Below are 16,249 nucleotides of genomic sequence, written 5' to 3'. Positions count from 1 at the left end.
AAAGAGGGGCTATGGCAGACATGGGCATAGAATGCCTCCCAAGTTTAAATATCTTAAGGATTTAAAAACGAAGATGTCTACATGTGATCAGATCTATGTTTTAGAATATCTACTTGGAGGACTGTGGAAACTGAATTGGGTTTAAGAAATTCAGGGGTCAAAACTCAGAAGGCTAACTGCTATTGCTATCATCACAGGAAAATGTCTAAGGGTATGAATAAAGACAATGGGAGTGGAAAATGAAAAGAAAAGGGTTAAGAGGTACAAACTCTACCTTAAATTCCAGACTTTTCTATGCACTGAAAACAAACAAAATAAAACAACAAACAAGCAAAACCTCTCACATTTTTCTCTATCTCATGTATTTTATATGAATCCAGAAGTAATTAGTTAGCACTAATTAATATGTACTGTGCCTTGTAAATTTACTAACACTAATTATTGTCATGAAAACTTCAAAGCATTTCTTTTCCTAGCCTTCTTTTCCTTATGTTCATCAGAGCACTTTGCATCATTAACTGCTTCTATCTTCTCAAGACTATTTTTCCCATATATGCTGCAACCCTTTGCTCTCCCAACACGTTCCTCCTCTCTCTCTCTCTCTCTCTCTCTCTCTCTCTCTCTCTCTCTCTCTCTCTCTTTAAGTAGGTCCATGTTCTTTTATTTCTTTTCTTTATTGATTAAGGTATTACATATGTGTCCTTATTGCCCCATTGCCCCCCCCCACCTCCCTCACACTCATGCCCTCACCCCCCTGTTGTCTGTGTCCATTGGTTAGGCTAATATGCATGCATACAAGTCCTTTGGTTGATCTCTCCCCCTTAACCCCCACCCTCCCCTACCTTTCCTCTGAGGTTTGACATCTGATCAATGCTTCTCTGTCTCTGGATCTGTTTTTGTTCATCAGTTTATGTTGTTCATTATATTCCACAAATGAGCGAGATCATATGATATTTATCTTTCTCTGACTGGCTTATTTCACTTAGCATAATGCTCTCCAGTTCCATTCATGCTGTTGCAAATGGTAAGAATTCCTTCTTTTTTACCACAGCGTAGTATTCCATTGTGTAGACGTACCACAGTTTTTTAATTTACTCATCTGCTGATGGGCACTTAGGCTGTTTCCATTCTCCTGTCTCTTTTGTTAGTTCTTTCCTGACAAAGAAACTGCTCCTGTTTTTCTCCTGTGGTCTGTGCATGTGCTAGAGGTGTTGAGCTTTGTTTGTTTCCTCTTATTTTTGTCCGCTGCTGTTCCCTTTCAATCTGATACCTCCACTTACTCTTCACATTACAATTTTAATGATCATGATAGAATATAAATATCTCTCTCCTTGTCTTAATTTCTCAATATTTTTTCAAGACCCATTTTCTTCTCTTTTAAAAAAGAAAAATATTTTTATTGATTTCAAAAAGAAAGGGAAAGGGTGAGAGAGTTAGAAACACCAATAATGAGAGAGAATTGTTGATCAGCTGCCTCCCCCAACAGGGGCACATGCCCTGACTGGGAATTGAACCCATGATCTCTTGTGTTCCTAAGTTGAAGCTCAACCACTGAGCCACACCCGGCTGGGCAAGACCCATTTTCAAAGCAACTTTGAGGACCTGCTTCAGTGGCTTACTGACAACATCCATCTCTCTTACACAGCATCCCCAAGCAGCCTTTCCTACTGAGCCAATCCCCTTCCTCCTGTGTCCTGTAAGCAGCAAAAAAAAAGTACACAAAGGTCACCTCCCCAGCTGCTTAGATTTCTTTGTTCATGAAAATAAATGCCCGCGGGTATTAGGCTTACGGAAAATAGAATTGAAGCCTGCGGGTGATAACATGAAACAAAGGGGAAAGAAAGAAAGAAAAAAAAAGTGACTGGATCACCAGTATAGCCCTGGCTGAGCGCATCTCAGCACACAGCTCCCACTCAAGTTCCTGGAGGACAGGGAGCCTCTGTCCCATACTTAAGTCCGAGCCCTGAAGCAAGCATGATTCAATGGGTAAGCATTCCATTGAACCCACAATTCCCCAGGCGGACAGCGACCTGGAAGTCCCGTGCAAGGGAACGATGCACATTCTTGCGGGGCGCTCTCAAGACGACATGCAGTTGATACTGAACTGAGACAGAAGTGCCAACAGGGTTCTTAAAGAACCAGCCGTAAAATCATAGATTCAAGTTTGTCAAAAACACAAAGAAAGTGAAAAAGAGTGGTGTTACTTAACTCCGCTCCCCCCATCCCCACTCCGAAGGCTCAGAATTCAGACAGAAAAGTAGATTGGGACAAAAGAGCAACATCCTTAAACTTCTGCTTCGTTTGCTTTTTTCATTCTTTTTGGGGGGAGGGGGGCAGTTGGGGAGGGGAGGCGATAAGGGAGTGGAGAACCTGGTCGCGGGAGGGGGGAACGAAGCTCTCAAGCCTCTTCTCCCAAGTCCTTTTATGAAGGTGGTCGTTAGCGCACTGAAGGGACAGATTTTTTATTTTTATTTTATTTTTCAATGACAGTTGACATTCAATAGTAGGTTGTATTCATTTCAGGCGTACAGCATAGTGGTTGACAATCATATACTTTACATTTGTCTCCTCCTCTCCCCCAATTTCCAGTCCCCACCTGGCACCATACATCGCTATTACAATATTAGTGATGGAAGGCAATCTTTTTCAGAAATAGCCTTTCTGCTTTCCCCGTCCGCTCGCGGCCAGGAACGCAGCCAGAGGTGGAGGGAAGGCTGTGACCTGGGTTCAGCAAAGAGTCAGGAAGGCAAAGATCGCGCGGCTTGGCTCCTGGGAGCGCTCGGGGCAAGGTGACACAGCCCTGGGTGCCCTGGCGCTGGCTTGACAGTTTCCTCCCCGCCCACTCGCAGGAGGGCGCCGGGCCGGGGTGCAGGCGCGCGCCCGGGAACATAAAAGCTGCGGAGGCGCGGAGACGCCTAGCAGCGGCCGCACCATGCACGTGAACGGCAAAGTGGCGCTGGTGACCGGCGCGGCGCAGGGCATCGGCAGGGCTGTGGCAGAGGCGCTGCTGCACAAGGGCGCCAAGGTAAGAGCGGCGCCTGGCCGCGGGAACTTTCTCTGCGAACCCGGAGACTCACCTCCCACCCCCCACCATCCCGCCTGCCAAGCCGAGGGGGTCCCAGGGAGCTAGGGACGTTGCGCCCCCAAGTGCCCACCGTGCCACTTCCCAAAGCTGCCGGGGCCGGTACCCTGGAATAGACCTCCAAAGCGGCTGGGAGAAAATCCGACCTTGAATCTCTGAATGTCAGGTGCCAACGGGGAGCGTCCTGTTGTTTATTTACTGTTCGTCTGCGTGTCTAATTCTCGAGCTGCGCAGGACCTGGGCTCCTCTGCTTTCCCCGCAGGTAGCGCTGGTGGACTGGAGTTACGAAGCAGGTATCGAGTGTAAAGCTGCTCTGGACGAGCAGTTTGAACCCCAGAAAACTCTATTCATCCATTGCGATGTGTCCGACCAGGAAAAACTGAGAGGTAAGCGAGGAGATCTGTTCATCAACGCGGGACGCTCCTTGAACAAGCAATAACCTGAAGGCAGCCCGTGCCAGAGAGTCAGCTTGGGGCAGGAAGCTGGAGAGCAGCTACCTCTAAGCTCCAGGAGATAGCTTGGAGTCCTATGCTTCCTACTGACATCCCAACAGCCACAAAAAAAAAACGAAGAGGGAGGGAGCCCAACCCTGAGAAATCCTTTTATTTTAGTCATTTGGCAGCGCATAATGTAATCAAAATCCCTTTGTGTATTCAAAGACAGTGCTGCTAACAGTAATTATTAAATGATTGAAACTGCAGATGGAACCTGGAAAGTTAAACAGAGGCTAAGGGACTGTGGCAAACAGCAACTTCTCCCAGAAAGTTGGAAAACACAGATGACAAATGTGGCAGTGTTTCTCTTTTAAAAAGTACTAGAGTGCAAGGTCGAGGGTCATCATCACAGACATGGTAGATGCTGTTAACCACGTGTTCTCTTTGGTTTTTCCCCTATGAGGTAGTAGTTTAAAAATAATAATAGCTGCGCTACAGTGTTAGAATGGCAGAAGAAAAGTTTCTATCAGACTTTCCTCAATGCTTTCCTGTTTCCGTCTACTCACTTAAAATAAAACAATCTACTTGTGAAATATCAGGGACGATATTGGCATATAAACGGATTTGGTCATATAGAGGTCCAACAGATATGCATGGAAAAAAATGTTTTTCTGGAGAAAAAAATAGAAAAATAAATATTTGTATCTCACAAAGTTTTTTTGAAAGACTGAGTAAAAAAACTTTCATAAAAGTCACTCTGGCCCTAGCCAATTTGGCTCAGTGGATAGAGTGTTGGCCTGCAGACTGAAGGGTCCCAGGTTAAATTCTGGGTTCGACTGTGGTCAAGAGCACATGCCTGGTTGGCTCAATTCCCAGTGGGGAGCGTGCAGGATTCTCTCTCATCATTGATGTTTCTATCTCTCTCTCCTCCCTTCCTCTCTGAAGTCAATAAAAATATATATTTTTTAAAAAGTCACTCTGCTACTCCTGTTCTTAAAGGAACACTGAAGTATGGCTTTCTTTGAAAATGTTGGGCTATTCTGTAAGAGATTAGAAATAGAATAGCATGTTAGAAAGGAAGTGTTCCCCTACAGTTAAGGGAAATTGTTTTAAAGGAAGATATGTAATTAAAATCTGAAAATGCTAATAAAGATTTATAATATGTATTACAAGCATGAGTAGAAGAGAGCTATAAACACAGTGCTGGTGGAACATATTTTGCCAGAGGATAAAAGTTTGTTGATTGCACATGACATTTTGGATCAAGAATAGAGGCATGTCAAATCTCAACATCCATGCAGGATGGAATAATCCACGGTATAGATCATCTGGAAGCTATTTCTGTCTGAATTTGTGTAGTTTCACATGTGACATTTAACCTTAATTGTTTTTGCTTTTCTGTATTTAAAATAAGTACCTTGGCTATAAACACATTCCTTAAGGATAAGTGATTGTGGAGGAGGAAACTTAGACACATAATGAGTGACCAGGAGAAGGCATGTGGTCATGAGAAATCCACATGTTGTCTGGAAATCAGCACGTATTTGCACTTCAGGAAAACACAGCATTGACTCTTCCAATTTCAGGATTTAGTGCTGCCTTTACTTTTCAAATGGTCTAGACATGTGGCCAAGGGAGACTTCATTGAAATCATGCAAATAGAGAGGTAAAAATGTTCTTGGAGAAGAATAAGACAGAACTCATTTTATAAATGAAGAAATGCAACCCCATGGTGGTGGTGTTGGGGGGAGTAGGTAAATTATAAAGAGTACCACAGCATATAAACATCACCAAGAGCAAGATTGTACGTTGCTTGGGCCCAACATTTAGTGGTATGTCAGAAAGAAGATGGTGTATTATACATTGGTAAGGTCAGAATATAAGAAATGCAGTGGAGACTAAAATGAGAAAAGAAAATTAAAGAAGTAATTAGACATACAGGTTTTTTGTTTGTTTTATGATATAGACAGATGATTTATTTTGAAAAAATTCACTATACTATTAAAGAATATCCATACATCTTAGGATTTTAATTTACTAACTCTCTTCATACAAAACACTGGACACTTTATACATTAGCTCAAATGATGGCTAATAGACATACATATTTAACAACCTAATTTCCTATAAGGTGGATGTGGAGTTCTGAAGGCAACATTCTTAGGATGGAATGCAAAAATAAATAAATAAAAAGAAAAGTTTTTAAGTGTTTTCTACTAGAGGATCTTTCCTAGAATCAATTTGAGATCTTAAGAATTATTGTAAAAATTCCATGAAAAAGGAAACAGTTTTTATTTTGTTGTTTTCCATTCCAGTATGGTAAAGGGTACTGGAAAGGGTACATATTAAAAAATCTTGCCACTATTTTTGACAATTAAGTTGCACAAGGAATTATCTTTTGGGGAACTCAGTATGCCTGGTGGTTGTTAACAGTTCTATGATTTTACTTGGATGTACTTTTTTTCAAGGAACTCATAAGTTGGCCCCAAGACCTGAGAACATATATTGTCATTTGGAAGAGCAGCCACAATTGTTATTTAGAGTTTCAAGTAATAGAACTAGTACCAATGGTACAAGGCCCCAGAAAACAGTTTAAATCAATAGAACTATGTAAAAGTCAACTCTGAGAAATGTGTTTCTCACACAAGAATAGGAAAACCTAGTATGAACTGGCTAAGGAGGGTTTGCAAGAACTGGATATGTAATTGGACCATGGAATGAGTGACCTTCAGGCTTCAGAATCTATGCAAACTATACCTTGCTTAAACACAGTGGAGGTTTTGTGTGTGTGTTTGTGTTTGTGTTTGTGTGTGTGTGTCTTTTAAAAATATATATTTTATTGATTTCAGAAAGGAAGGGAGAGGGAGAGAAAGATAGAGATAGAAACATCAATGAAAAGAGAGAATAATTAATTGGCTGCCTCCTGCACGCCCTACATGGGGTATCGAGTCCACAACCTGGGCATGTGCCCTTACTGGGAATTGAACCTGGGACCTCCTGGTTCATAGATTGATGCTCAATCACTGAACTACACTAGCTGGGCAAAATTAAGGTTCTTGATTCAGTAGGTCTGTGGTGGTCATGGATTCTGCCTTTCTAGTAAGTTCCCAGGTGATGCTGACTGATGCTGCTGGCTCACAGGCCACACTCTGAGGAGCAAGGCATTGAGTCACTAAGAATGTAATGTTCGCTATCAGGGTGGATACCTAAAAATGCATGCCATGGCACAGGATATGACTTATGACTTACATGTATATGTGGAAAGTAAGAACATACCTGTAATGTCTCTTTTTTGATATTAGATACTTTCAGAAAAGTTGTAGACTACTTTGGAAAACTGGACATTCTGGTCAATAATGCTGGAGTGAATAATGAGAAAAACTGGGAAAAAATGCTGCAAATTAACTTGGTAAGCCATCTTAGCCATGTTAATTGCCTAAAAGTGTTTAATAATGTTATTTTTCAAGAAAAATTTTTCTTATATTCACAGAAACAATACAATGACTACAGAAAGCCAGAAAAAAAAGCATTTCCTTTTATAAGTAGGAAGATATTTGAGATTTTTAATTATGAAAATATGTCTTAAAGTAATAAAAGAAAATATGAAAAGGAACATAATTTATTGCATTACTTAGGAGTTGGCAGACTATGGCCCACAGGCCACACTAGCCTGCCACCTGTTTTTGTGTGACCTGCAAGCTAAAATGGCTTTTACATTTTTAAGTGGTTGAAAAAAGTGAAAAGAAATGTAAAAAAAAGTGAAAAGAAATGTAAAAAAAAATGCTATAGTTATTCATTTACACACTAGAGGCCTGGTGCACGAGATTTGTGCACTGGGGGGCATAGGAGGGTCCCTCAGCCCGGCCTGTGCCCTCTCACAGTCCAGGACCCCTCGAGAGATGTCTGACTACGGCTTAGGGGTTCAGGCCTAAGCCAGCAGTCAGACATCCCTCTCGCAGTCCGGGGCTCTTGCAGTCCAGGACCCCTCGCTCCTTACTGCCACTGCCGCTGCGCTCGCCAGCCGTGACCCCAGCTTCTGGCTGAGTGGTGCTCCCCCTGTTGGAGCACATTGACCATCAGGGGGCAGCTTGTGTATTGAGTATCTGCCCCCTGGTGGTCAGTGCGTGTCGTAGCGACCAGTCATTCCACCATTCAGTCGATTTGCATATTAAGGTTTTATTATGTAGGAGGATTATCTCTGGCTACTTTCATGCTACAGTAGCAGAATTGAGTAATTGTGACAGAGGCCTATGATATGTAATGTCTAAAAATTTACTATCTTGCCCTTTACAGGAAAAAAAAAATTGCCAGTCATGACTTAACTTATTTATTTAAAAATAAATCTGAATTTAATAAATCTTAATTTATTAAAAATAAATCTTAATCTTAATTCTAGGAATACAACAGAAAACAAAGCCAGTGACTTTTGGACTTTGTAGTTACTAATAATTTTGTCCTGAAAATTGGGGTGTATATGCATGTGTGTGTTTGTATGTGCATGTAGTATATTGTGTAAGTTTTACAATGTTTGATGATTCTTTCACTTTTACTTAAATTATAAAAATGTAAAATTAGGAAGTAAAATGTCTGTTTCATCCATTGTATCACACATTTGTTGGTTATCCCATTTTATATACACACCTGACATGAGATATTGGGGTTTAGTAAAACCCAAACCTTAGCTAAAGGAAAATGTCCCATCTGAGCTGTGCATGAGGCCACCCTGGCCTTGCTAAGGTCACTCTCACTTGCTAAGTGGGTATAGGTAAAGTACAGGGAGTGTTCCCTACTTCATGATATTCAACTAGGAGATTATAAACTCCTTCAAAAAAGGAACTGTGTTATGTTCTTTATATTCCTCTCTCAGTAATCAGCCCAATATCTTGAAAATAGTGCTTGGTCAATAAATGTTTGACTTGAATCAACATTCCCAGAAGTAATTACTTAATTGTATTAATAATTTGATGGGTGTAATGAGAATTATACTAATTCACAAAAGAGCTGAATCTATAAGCATCACTTTGATAAGGGTACAAAGTTGCTCCCCAAATTTGATAGATGCCTAAACTCCTTTAAATGAAAACAAAAGCTTCCATTTAAAAGTACAAACATCCTCCTTGAAATTCTTTTTAAATTTTGTCTCAAGTGTTCCTGGATATCATTATATTCAAAATAATTTAAGACCTATGTATCAAATTTCCTCCGAAGTCTTTCCGGTGTGTGAGTGTGTGTGTGTGTGTGTGTGTGTGTGTGTGTGTGTGTGTGTGTGTAGAGAAAACTAACAACTGCTTTTCCTGAATTAAGACAATTCTATGATTTTTCTTCTACTTTAAACTAGTAATCTATACTAATAAAAGGGTAATATGCTAATTAGAACAGACATCTTCCAGACATCCATCCAGATGTCCTTCCACACAAAGCCACGGTGGCAGGGGCCGAGGCAGCGGTGGTTAGGGGCAACCAGGGTGGCAGGGGAGGGCAGTTAGGGGCAATCAGGCCGGCAGGCAGGTGAACAGTTAGGAGCCAGCGGTCCTGGATTGTGAGAGGAATGTCAGACTGCTGGTTCAGGGACTGGGCCTAAACCAGCAGTCAAACATCCCCCAAGGGGTCCCGTATTGGAGAGGGTGCAGGCCGGGCTGAAGAATGCCCCCCCCCCACGCCTCCCCTCCCCCCCTGCACAAATTTCGTGCTCCGGGCCTCTAGTGTAAGTAAAATAAAATTAAATATTTTATAATTGTGAAACATGCTTATATCTCTTGGCTAAATAATACTTTATCATGGCATATCAATGTTTAATGCACCATTGAGTTTGCTTAGTTATACCTAATTTAATTTTGTATTTGTGTCTCTACTTATACATGATTGTAGCTTATAATTTTATTTTCTTTCAATATTTCTATTTTGTTTGAGTGGCAATTATTTCTTTGCTGACTTTTATCTCCTCAATCTGTCAGTTTTTGAACAAAATGAAATCATATCTCAAAGGAGAGATGTTAATCTGCCTGCCTTTTTCAGTAATTCTGTTAGTTTGGACTTCATATTATAAACCTATAATATTTGGAGCATAAATTGCCAGTGATTATAATTCATTGATGTTTTATTTTATTTTTAAGTTGTATATCCCTTTGCAACCTATGATGTTTTGATCCATTCCATATTTCCATATATGAAATCAGTCATTTACCTAGACATAACATCTTGTATTACATTACTTTGAAAACATAAGTAACATTTTATGTTAAATTTATCTCTTGCTGATAGTATAATATGAGATCTTACTTTTTAAATCCCATCTGGGAACATCTGCTTTTTGTATTTGTGAATTTAAACCACTTATATTTATTTTTACTTTTTTAAAAAATATACTTTTGTTGATTTCAGAGAAGGAGGGAGAGGGAGAGAGAGATAGAAACATCAATGATGAGAGAGAATCATTGATTGGCTACCTCCTGCACGCCCCACACTGGGGATCGAGCCCGCAACTCAGGCATGTGCTCTTGGCCAGAATCGAACCCAGGACCTTTCAGTCCGCAGGCCGACACTCTACTCACTGAGCCAAACTGGCTAGGGCTATTCTTACTTTTTTATTTTACTTCATATTTTATATTTACTAACTTTCCTTTTTGTTTTTGTTCTTTTTCTATTACCTTCTTAAATTCCATTGGATAACTCTAATTTTCTCCTGCTGGTAAGAAAACTGTATGTTTTATATTTAATCTTTGGTGGTTAACCTGACTTATTATGAATTATATTTCATTGTATTCTTTGGTTGAAGGATAAAAAAAAAGATAATACAACCAATTGAGAGCTTCATGAATTTTTAAGAATATATTTTTATGAACTTATGCTACTCTCCAGAACCACAGTGACAATAATTTTTTTTTTTTGCTTCGAGCTAACCTGGTGAAAAGCAGAAATCATGCTGCAGCAGCTTTCTCCCTTTAGCATCACTCTTGATATTTCTATCAGTTCCATCAGTAATACATAGCTACAGATATATAGTCAAAGGTCACTAGGATATAAAGTTTCTATAGTCAATCTATATATATAAAAGCCTAAGCGGCTGTTACTACAGGTTGACCAAATGACCGGCCGCTATGACACGCACTGACCACCAGGGGGCAGACGCTCAACACAGGAGCTGCCCTTTGGTGGTCAGTGCGCTCCCACAGCCAACCTCCCACGGGCAGCCAACCTCCCGTGGTCCCTCCCCTCAGACTGGGCGAGATGGCCCTGATCACTGTCCAGGCAAAGGGACCTCACCCGTGCACAAATTTGTGTACTGGGCCTCTAGTGTATTCACAATAGGCACCTACTGTGTCTTACCTCTGAGAAATCAAATGTCAGAAAAGTGTGCAACAATATAAGAAACATGGAAATAGTAAAGAGATTGTCATGAAGGATTCGAATTGTCTGTCTTCATCTAGCTGAGAAAGCATTTTTGCTTGAACATAGCCTAGGTCAGTGGTCGGCAAACCGTGGCTCACGAGCCACATGCGGCTCACGAGCGGCGGTTTGCTGCTCTGTTGACTAATGAGTTTGCCGACCACTGGCCTAGGTGAATAAACATCTGCTCCAAGCTTGGAAGTTTCCTAAACTACCTGAAAATAGGAAATTCTGGAAGACCAACGGCATTTTATTTGACTCCTTTAGTTACAATTCACTCTCCTGGATTCTTCCTCATTGAAATTTTGCTGGCCTGTATTTTTCTTTGGACTCTTCTGACATAAGCCACTTCTTGGCTTAACACCAGGGGCTGGTGGCATTTGTTTAATCTTACATAGAATAATACATAACCTTTGTTACCCATATATAACTAAAAACATGTTACTGCCCCACCTACTTAAAACACCCATTGTAAGAGATTAGAGTCTGACCAATCATTGTCCTTCCAACTTGATTATCTCTGTTAGTATAATGCAAATATTTGCGTGTGTTTTGTATAATAATATTTTAGACACTGTTCTGAATGTAATTTGCCACACACAATTCTGTGTGTTCTTCTGTACATTTTTCTATATCCCATCCTTGTAAGAAAGTAACCACTTAAAGAACCTTACTACACCTCTCCCTCTTCTGAAATCTCACACAACATATTTATATAATGTACCAACTTTAATTTTTTATTATTTTATTTTAATTTTAAAAAATCTTTATTGTTGAAAGTATTACATATGTCCCATTTTTCCCCCATCAACTGCCTCCAGCCCCCCCAGTCCCTCACTGCCCCATTATCTGTGTCTATGGGTTATGCATATCTTCATACAGGTCTTTGGTTGATTGCCTCCTACCCACCCACCCTATCCCACCTTCCCTCCGAGATTCCAAACTCTGTTCCATGATTCCATGTCTCTGGATCCATTTTGTTCATCAGTTTATTTTGTTAATTAGATTCCACATAAGAGTGAGATCATGTGATACTTGTCGTTCTCTGACTGACTTATTTCACTTAGTATGATACTCTCCAGGTACCTCCATGTTGTCTCAAAGGGGAAGAGATTCTTTTTTTTTTTTAACTTATGAATTGTTTATTTCTGGAATTTCCCATTTAATATATTTTTTAATTTAATAAATCTTTATTGTTCAGATTATTACAATTGTTTCTCCTATTTACCCCCATTGCTCCCCTCTACCCGGTTCCCAACCCACCCTCTGCCTTTAACCCCCCCCCCACTGTCCTCATCCATAGGTGTACGATTTTTGTCCAGTCTCTTCCTGCATCCCCACACCCCTTTCCCCCTGAGAATTATAAATCCACTCCCTTTCTATGCCCCTGATTCTATTATATTCCCCAGTTTATTCTGTTCCTCAGATTTTTAATTCACTTGATTTTTAGATTCACTTGTTGATAGATATGTATTTGTTGTTCATAATTTTTATCTTTACCTTTTTCTTCTTCTTCCTCTTCTTAAAGAATACCTTTCAGCATTTCATATAATACTGGTTTGGTGGTGATGAACTCCTTTAGCTTTTTCTTATCTGTGAAGCTCTTTATCTGACCTTCCATTCTGAATGATAGCTTTGCTGGGTAGAGTAATCTTGGTTGTAGGTTCTTGCTATTCATCACTTTGAATATTTCTTGCCACTTCTGTCTGGCCTGCATAGTTTCTGTTGAGAAATCAGCTGACAGTCATATGGGTGCTCCCTTGTAGGTAACTAACTGTTTTTCTCTTGCTGCTTTTAATATTCTCTCTTTGTCTTTTGCTCTTGGCATTTTAATTATGATGTGTCTTGGTGTGGTCCTCTTTGGATTCCTTTTGTTTGGGGTTCTGTGCGCTTCCTAAACTTGTAAATCTATTTCTTTCACCAAATGGGGGAAGTTTTCTGTCATTATTTCTTCAAATAGGTTTTTAGTATCTTGCTCTCTCTCTTCTTCTGGCACCCCCATAATTCTGATGTTGGTATGCTTGAAGTTGTCCCAAAGGCTCCTTACACTATCTTCATATTTTTGGATTCTTTTTTCTTTTTGCTTTCCCAGTTGGGTATTTTTTGCTTCTTTGTATTTCAACTCTTTGACTTGATTCTTGTGTTCCTCTAGTCTGCTGTTGGGTCTCTGTATAATATTTTTTATTTCAGTCAGTGTATGTTTAATTTCTACTTGGTCCTTTTTCATATCCTCGAGGGTCTCGTTAAATTTATCGGCCTTTTCTAGGAAATTCTTGAAAAACCTTATAACCGTGGTTTTGAATTATATATCCAGTCGTTTGTTTTCCTCCATTTCTTTTGTCCGTGATCTGTTTCTTTGTCTCCACATTTTGGCTGCTTCCCTGAGTTGGTAGGGTGGCTTTGTGTGCTAGATTTCCTATATGGCCCAGTGGGTCGGCCTCCCAGTTACCTGAGATGGATACTCTTGGTGCACCCCTTTGTGGACTGTGTACAGCCTTGTTGTAGTTAAGTCTTGATTGTTGTTGGTGTCACTGGGAGGAATTGACCTCCAGGCCAGTTGGCTATGAGGACCTGCTGTGTCTATAATGGAAGAACTGCTGTGCTGGAGACACACTTATGGGGCAGGACTTGTTTCAGTGGGGCTTTGGTGCTCATTGAGTCTACCTCTTGAATGTGTCACTTATGGATGAGAGTAGTTGAAATCTGGTGTCGTCTCACACTGACCACTAGATACACTAGCTTCTGGATCTCCAATGGGGTGCAGGTCAGCCACTGTCTGAGGCCACCCAGCAGGAGCTACAGTGAGAACTACAGTTTTCTCCTCTTTGCTTGGGGTTTGGAGGTTTTGGAGCTGTCTGACCAGCCCTGCAGTTTGTTAGGTTAAGCTGCGATAGGGCAGGCCATTTATATGCAAAAGCCGCTGCATGGAGCTTGGGTGGGTTTGTAGATTGTGCGGAGCGGGGTCTCAGGGAGTCACTAGGCTAGGGCGTGGCAAACAGCGATGGCTGCCAGTCAGCCCTCTCTGCGTCTCCGCTTTTCCAAGTCCCCGCGTCCCGTGCCCCAGCGCAATAAACAATGATTGCTGCACGCAACTCTGTAAGAAAGTCACCCTCACTTTCCGACCTGATGGCAGACAGCCCAGCTTCTCCCCGTAGGAGTTTGCGTCCCCAGCGTCTCCCCAGAAACTGGAGTTCAGAGTAATCGGGAGCTTGTCTTCCTTCGGGTTGAAAAAAGCAACGCGTCCAGTCGCCCGCCGCCAGCCCGATTTGCACGCCTCTGTACCTCAGCTTTTCAGCGCTTGTGCACGTCTCAATGCTCTTTTCTCTTTCCTTCTAGTTGTAGAACTTCCACTCAGCCAGCTTTCCCGTGGTTCTGGGTGATAGACGTTTTGTCTTTTAGTTGTAGTTTTGAAATTGTTGTGCGAGGCAGCAGTTTAGGTGTTTACCTGTGCCGCCATCTTGGTTTCTCATCTTTTTTTTTTTTTTTTTTTTTTTTTTTAATGCTGCATAGTATTCCATAGTATAAATGTACCACAGCTTTTTTATCCACTCATCTACTGATGGGCATTTGTTTTCCAGATCTTAGCTATTGTAAATTGTGCTGCTATGAACATAGGGGTGCATACATTCTTTCTGATTGGTGTTTTGGATTTCTTTGATGTACCAATTTTTAAATTTTATTAACATTATTATTTTTAGAATGATTTTTAAACATGTGTAATTTATGATAGTATGCTATAAATTCTTCAAGGTAGAAAATTATTGGTTTGTGTATGGAGTAGATATTCAATTAATATTTAATGGATAAACAAACTGCCATCCTATGATACTTTACATCTATGGATATGTAATTTTGGATTTTAATGCAATGTTTGGGTGATTTCCTAATATCTCAGTATTACCAAAAAGTATTATCTTTCCTTTCACCTTGACTCCTTACCAAACTTACCCCTTCCTTATCCTTTGATCTCACCACTCTTCCCACACAAGAGGTACATTAAACCTCTTCCCAGTCTTTTGTTTCCATTAGGTCATTCTGTACTTCCTCCTCAGTCTGAAGCCAACCACAGCAGCCTTCTGTATAGCTGCTCAGAGCTTACTGGGAATGTTCAAAAAGAACTATTTGCATAATTATCAACAGTTATCTTGGCAATTCGGCAAAGATAGATTTAACTTTAAATATTGATAAGGACATTCTGTAATGTACTTATTGTACATTCTGAAGCTTTGATAAACCTAAAAAATTCATCCCCACACAAGTGGGATTTATAATCTAATTTGGACATGTAACTAGCATATATTGAATCCCTTGATATCCTATCTAATAAAAGAGTAATATGCAAATTGACCATCACTCCAACATACAAGATGGCTGCCCCCATGTGGACACAAGATGGCTGCCACAAGATGGCCAGCAGGGGAGGGCAGTTGTGGGTGATCAGGCCAGCAGGGGAGGGCAGTTGGGAGGTGGGGGCCAGGCCTGCAGGGGAGGGCAGTTAGGGGTGACCGGGCCTGCAGGGGAGGACAGTTGGGAGGGACCAGGTCACCAGAGGAGGGCAGTTGGGAGGGACAAGGCCTTCAGGGGAGGTCAATTGGGAGGGACAAGGCCTGCAGAGGGGAGGGCAGTTGCGGGGGGGGGGGGCGGACCAGGACTACAGGGGAGGGCACTTGGGGAGGACCAGGCCTGCAGGGGAGGGCAGTTGGTTGTGACCAGGCCTACAGGGGAGGGCAGTTAGGGGTGACCATGCTGGCACAGGAGGGCAGTTAGGGGCAATCGGGCCAGCAGGGGAGGGCAGTTAGGGGCGACCAGGATGGCAAGGGGGGGAAGTTAGAGGTGACCAGGCCAGCAAGGGAGGGCAGTTGGGGGCAACAAGGCCTTCAGGGGAGGACAGTTAGAGGCAACCAGGCTATCAGGGGAGGGCAATTGGGGGCAACCAGGATGGCAGGGGAGAGCTGTTAGGGGCAATCGGGCTAGCAGGGGAACAGTTAGGTGTCGATCAGGCTGGCAGGGGAGTGGTTAGTGGGTGATCAGGCTGGCAGGCAGAAGTGGTTAGGGGCAATCAGGCAGGCAGGCAGGCAGGCAGGCAGGCAGACGAGCAGTTGGGAGCCAGCAGTCCTGGATTGTGAGAGGGATGTTCCAGATTGGAGAGGGTGCAGGCTGGGCTGAGGGACAACCCCCCGCCCATGCATGAATTTCATGCACCAGGACTCTAGTGTTTAAATAAAAATGAAACAAAATAGATGGTTACTGCTGGTGATTTTCTTTTCAGAAATACAAGATTTGAACTTGGAAAGGGTATACATTTAGAATTAATTAAAACTACATTTTAGTCCTGAATTTGGAATTC

At 41.6% G+C, this 16,249-nt stretch overlaps 1 protein-coding gene across 1 annotated transcript in view; it reads left to right on the top strand.

Annotated features, from left to right (window-relative positions):
- Window positions 1–2,769: 2,769 nt before the first annotated feature.
- The window catches only part of HPGD (15-hydroxyprostaglandin dehydrogenase), a 40,037-nt gene continuing 26,557 nt past the window's right edge, over window positions 2,770–16,249 (top strand). The window contains exons 1-3 of the mRNA XM_080674753.1: window positions 2,770–3,025; window positions 3,345–3,468; window positions 6,819–6,925. Of these exons, the coding sequence (XP_080530879.1) occupies window positions 2,933–3,025; window positions 3,345–3,468; window positions 6,819–6,925 (324 nt within the window). The 5' untranslated portion in view covers window positions 2,770–2,932. The remainder of the gene's footprint in view (window positions 3,026–3,344; window positions 3,469–6,818; window positions 6,926–16,249) is intronic.

Source organism: Plecotus auritus (assembly GCF_963455305.1).
Source record: "Plecotus auritus genome assembly, chromosome: 6".
Taxonomy (NCBI): domain Eukaryota; kingdom Metazoa; phylum Chordata; class Mammalia; order Chiroptera; family Vespertilionidae; genus Plecotus; species Plecotus auritus.
This window is presented reverse-complemented; position numbering and strand designations above follow the sequence as displayed.